Consider the following 5,267-nt stretch of genomic DNA (forward strand, 5'->3'; position numbering starts at 1 on the left):
AATGTGTATTGAAGGTGTTTGATGAAATGTTTTGTAGCGCCCCGGGACTGACACTATGCACATCTAGCAACCTCCAATAGCCTCCGCATAATATCGATCTTAAGGTGTCACCTTCACACAACGTACACATGGAAACAACGTATATCATTGAGACGTTGGCATTGCGAGCTTAGGTGATGATGAGTTTATCTTGTTGTCCGCCATCACGGTGGCACATGAGTCGAGGGGGAACATGCACATCCGATGCATCATGGTATTTAAGCATTGTTAGCCCATTTTAGTTGCCAATCTTCTTGATTTCCTATGCCAGAATTTCACTTGATCAATTATAAACAACTTGATGTGCATATGTAACCTAATTTGAATTCTGGCGCAAGCTACATTAATTTCATGGTCAAACTTAACTTGACGATCTCGTTATGTCATATGGTGGATTAGAATGCACAACTACGGATCGCCGTACAGGACGGCCGGCTTCATCCTAGTCAGTAACAACCCATATGTAATGCCTACGTTAATTGTATCATCTATGTTGGATGTTGTATAATTTGTTGTTGCCTCTTATCATTGTTTTGCATCATGCATCATAATCATCATTGCTTTGTTTGTGACATATTTAATTTTGTTGTGATCTTGTGTGGAACTCCTTCCCTTCATCTTCATCTTGCTCGTTCCAACCAAACCATCATCAAGTTTCAAAAATCCCATCTCAATCCTTTGCTTTTTCTTTCTTTTGTCCAATAAATTCAAGTGGCATTTTTTCCTGGTTCAGATTAATGTTCACTATATTTCTATAGTCTCTACACCATGGCAAGACCCACTCCTCCAAATTTCAGCTCATTTGGGAATGATCTGGTTAGACTCGATGATGATGAGTTTATTTTGTCTGTCCGCCATCAGGGTGGCAAATGAGTCTAGGAGACGCATGCACACTCGTGCATCATGGTAGTTAAGGGTTGTTATCCCATTTTAGGAGCCAATCTTCAGTTGATTTCTTACACCGGAATTCCCCTTGATCAATCAGAAATAACTTGATGCGCATATGTAACCTGATATGAATTCTGACGCAAGCTACATTAATATAATGGTCAAACTTAAGTTGTGATCTCGTTATGTCATAGATTCTTCGAACCTCAGTTTGCGCTAAAGAAAAGTTAGTTGTCCTAGTAAAAATAGTTTAGAGGCATGGTCATTTGATATGTGAGCATGTGATGGATTAGCATGCAAGGATCTTGATTTTTTTCCCAAGTGATGGATTTTCCATGTGTTCAGAAGAGATTAACTAATGACCATCTCACTTTATTAAAGCAAGGGTTTATATATATTAAGGTTTATAGTTTAGGGTTAGGCTTTAGGCTTTACAACAATATCTGGATTGTTACGATTAGAGCAAAGCTAATTCCTTCATAGGAGCCGGTCTCTTCCCGGTAAAGTAATGAGAAAGAAGGAAAACTAATAGAGAATTACTTATGTATATTGACATCGCCTAGAAATTAAAAAATATATGAAAAGGGATAAAAGGGAGAAAAATTAAGCTCACTCAAGATAATGCCTTGAAAGCACGGATTGTTGGAAAGCACGTGATGGCTCGGCACTTTATGCCTTGGTGGAGACGTGTCATCAATGGCCATCACTTTCTTCCTTCTTTGGACACGCTTTTCAAGTAGATGATAAAGGTCAAGATGACAATGCAAAACTTTGAAGCCCCATCATCCATTCTCAACAAAGATAAATAAGCTCAGGAATGATCTCGTGAAAAACCCAGTGTCACATGGTATTACACAATGTAACTCATAGTTAAGGTTGCATCAGCTAACGACATCCAATCATGCATAAAAAAGATATTAAAAAACAATGAAATGATTTGCCTAAAATGTCTTAGAAGCTAGCTTATTAAAATGATCGATTTGGCACCCGTCGTTAAGAATGGTGTTACTAGAAATCACGCTAGTTGAAAATGACCGCGCGCGTGTAGCTAAAATAAGCTAGCTAATTTTTTACTGCATGTCATGTGTGTGCTGTGGTTCACTCACACTTTTGTGCATCTGCCAGCAAATTAAGCATCCCATTGCATTGCCAAAGATGGCATGCCCTCTCCTTCCCCGTGGTTTCCTTTGTCCACAGTCACATGGGCCTCTGTGTGCGCGCGCGCGGCTCGATCGACACGTCGTGGTGGGCGCCCACGCTGCGTCCCTTTGCATCGTCTCGGCTCCACACCATAGTCCTCCGCCTCCAGGCTCCAACACCACACCATAGTCACGCTAGGGACCAGTACAGGAGTAGGGAAGCATCTCTCACATCGATCGACGAGCGGCGGTGAGTCCATCCCCTCCTCCTCCGTGTCCCCGTTCCCGGAGATGCTTCACTTTCATGCTAATGCTTCATCTTCTTCTTGTCCACTTGTCCTGACTAGCTAGCTTGGAGCCTTGGATCCATGGAGTCCCCGCAGAAGAAGGCTGGATCCATGGATGGCACTGGCAGCGAGAAGACGCCTCTTCCTCATCTGCTACCGGTGACCGTGGCGAAGAAGACGCCTCGTCCGGATGTTGTCCGAGAGGTCAGCGAGTGGGTGCTCGTGACCGCCTTCTCCTTCGCCTTCGCCTTGGTGTTCTCCTTCGGCTTGGCCTACGCACTCGAGCTCTTCCACGTCCAGTGCAGCCAGGTAAAGACGAGTCGGCGAGCTCTTCCACGTCGCTATTCATGTTCCTTCGCGTTCTGAATTTCCTCCTCCGCAGTCCTCCCTCTTTCTTCGGTGCGGCCTGCTGACGGACGCGGAGGAAGCTGTGATGAACGCCCTAGGTATCGGGATGCTGTGCTGCGTCGCGCTCCAGGCGGCCGCAGCGGCGCTGGCGCTGCGTCTCCAGTGCCGCCGTCGCTGGGTCCGCCGTGCCCTCGCCTACCTCGCGCTCGCGCTCACCATCGGCGGCCACTGCTTCTACGCCGCGCTAGCCCGCCTCTTCCTCGTCGCCGACCCAGGAGACCTCTTCTTCAGGATCTGCTCAACCGTGGGCATCTTCGTCTGCGCGGCGGGAGACACCATCAGCTTCCTGGCCCTCATCCTCGGCCGCGAGTAGGACTGGGAAGCAGGGCAAGCAGCGGATCATGTCTATGGATCCTCTCATGACTCGTGAGGTACTGATGATGAGAGATTGATGAATATTGAGTGCAATAACGTAGAGCGTGCATTATGCTAGCTGCGACGATTGATCGAGTGCCCTGCCCTATGTTTGTGTGAATTTACTAGTGTACTGCCTTATCTTTGATGCAGTAGTATTTGACCTTTTCTCTATATGACCAGACATCATTTATATGCTTATTTGTGCAGCTTATCTGTGTGAATTTATTAGTGTACTGCCCTATGTGTGAATTACTGAATTCTGGTCGTCTTTGATACAGTGGTTTTTGACTTTTCTCTATATTTTTTTCAACCGGGCTCACATCTCCTTTCCATTAATTTCGCAATCAACGGAAATACATCAGTATGTATCCAAATTGTCTAAAAGCCCAAACCACTAGTCACTAACAGAATGGAAGATACCACCACCAGTTTTTTGTTTTGAGAGCTAAATGAGACTGAAAAGGGGGAGCGAGTTGGTGCATCATCAGGAAACCCACTGCAAGATGATCCTGGAACGGACCATCTGCCATGGGGCGAAAACCTGATGACACTCACAAGCCACAGCCCAACGAAAACAAAAGGTCCAGGATAATATATGACGACAAACTTCTGCAACTAAGTGAACTCCTGCCGGAAGACATAAACCCAGCGGGCAATCAGACCCCAGTGGGGAACAGCAAGAAAAGGGACCGAGCGCGGACTAGCCAATTTGGACCCCATCTCTGTCTCCTAAGAGCGGCCTGCCTCGAGGGTGAGATCTGTCCACCAGCGTAGCAGCCGCGTGAGCCAGCCTCTTCACTCCAGCCCGGAGCTTCACCTTATCATCTTCCTTTAGCAAACCTGCCTAATACATAAAAAACGAGCAGGCAATGAAAACAGCCTCCAGAGGAGAGCGAACAACATGGTTATCAAATGTAACTTTATTGCGGAGTGTCCAAACACCCCAGCATATTGCAGCAATAATCATCATGTAAAAAAGCTTCCCGCCCGGAAAAAACTTATATAGCCAAGCGAAGCTCTGCCAGAGAGAACGGGGACAACAGGATGCTCCAGCCGTCATGCCCAACACTCCCCAGACCGAACGAGCAAGCGAGCAAGTAAAAAACAAATGATTTGCTGTCTTAACGTCGGTACAGAAGGAACACACGGGATTCCCAGTCCAGTTCCTGATATGCATATTGTCCCGAGTAAGAACTGCATTTTAAAATAGCTGCCAAAGGAAGATTTTTAATTTTCAGCGGGATAGGTGCTTTCCACACCATCTTATAGTTTGGACCTGATAGATTCCTTTCCAACCATTCATATAAGGATTTAGTAGTAAATTTCCCTTTGCTGTCAAGGCCCCATAGGATCCTATCTGGGGAGTCGTTTAACGACAGTTTTTTAGCTTCCATAACCATCCAAGCCCACTGCTCGCCCAACTCTCCAACCAGGCTACGCCTAAAGCCAAGTTCATAATTTTTCGCCGCCCGGGAAGCAACAGTACATTCCTGTTCATGACAGATACTAAAAAGATCAGGAAAGCGATCTTTCAAAGTAGTATTCTCAATCCAAGAATCATACCAGACTCTGGCAAGGTTTCCATTTTCAATCTTAATTCTCCCACCCGCCATATATGAATCCTTGACCTTCATAATCGTTTTCCAGCAGGGGGAGTCCGAAAAACGGCTCCGAACGTTGGCTACTGTTTTGTTTCTGAAATATTTTGCTCTTACTATACGCTGCCATAACCCATCGCTCGTTTCTAATTTCCACCACCACTTAGCGAGCAGGGCAATATTTTGCTTATGAAGATCTTTAATCCCTAGCCCCCCAATTTTTTTCGAACGACAAATTCTTGTCCACTTAACCATATGATACCCACGTTTCCCATTTTTTCTCCTCCAAAAGAAGCGTCTGCGATGTTTATCCAACTTTTCAATGAAGGTTTTGTTAAAGAGAAACATTGACATAAGGAAAGAGGGAATTCCATCCAAACTGGACCCCAACAAAGTCAATCTGGCCCCCGAAGATGCGGCATAGGCCACCCAGGCATCGAGCTTTTTGACCATTTTGCCGTCCAGGAAGTCGAGGTCAGCGTTTCTAAGAGTAGAGTAGGTAACAGGGACCCCCAAACATTTCATAGGAAGTGTGCCCACTCGACACCCAA

The 5,267-nt window shown here is 45.7% G+C and overlaps 1 protein-coding gene across 2 annotated transcripts; it reads left to right on the forward strand.

Moving 5' to 3' along the window:
* The first annotated feature begins 2,160 nt into the window (after positions 1 to 2,160).
* LOC123106449 (uncharacterized) lies at positions 2,161 to 3,395 on the forward strand. 2 transcript variants are annotated; one of them, XM_044528606.1, is made up of 3 exons: positions 2,161 to 2,316; positions 2,414 to 2,662; positions 2,736 to 3,395. In XM_044528606.1, exons 2-3 carry the CDS (start codon positions 2,435 to 2,437, stop codon positions 3,072 to 3,074), a joined length of 567 nt encoding a protein of 188 aa, XP_044384541.1. In that variant the 5' UTR covers positions 2,161 to 2,316; positions 2,414 to 2,434; the 3' UTR covers positions 3,075 to 3,395. The 2 variants fall into 2 exon arrangements, with proteins under 2 accessions (XP_044384541.1, XP_044384543.1); XM_044528608.1 differs by having other exon boundaries at positions 2,418 to 2,662.
* The last annotated feature ends 1,872 nt before the right edge of the window (positions 3,396 to 5,267 follow it).

The sequence above is a fragment of the Triticum aestivum genome, chromosome 5A (assembly GCF_018294505.1).
Source record: "Triticum aestivum cultivar Chinese Spring chromosome 5A, IWGSC CS RefSeq v2.1, whole genome shotgun sequence".
Classification (NCBI taxonomy): Eukaryota; Viridiplantae; Streptophyta; class Magnoliopsida; order Poales; family Poaceae; genus Triticum; species Triticum aestivum.

Coding starts and splice junctions, on each gene's coding strand:
- LOC123106449 (XM_044528606.1), top strand. CDS start 2,435: ATGGAGTCCCCGCAGAAGAAGGCTGGATCCATGGATGGCACTGGCAGC. Junction 2,663..2,735: donor TCCACGTCCAGTGCAGCCAG/GTAAAGACGAGT, acceptor CCTCCTCCGCAG/TCCTCCCTCTTTCTTCGGTG.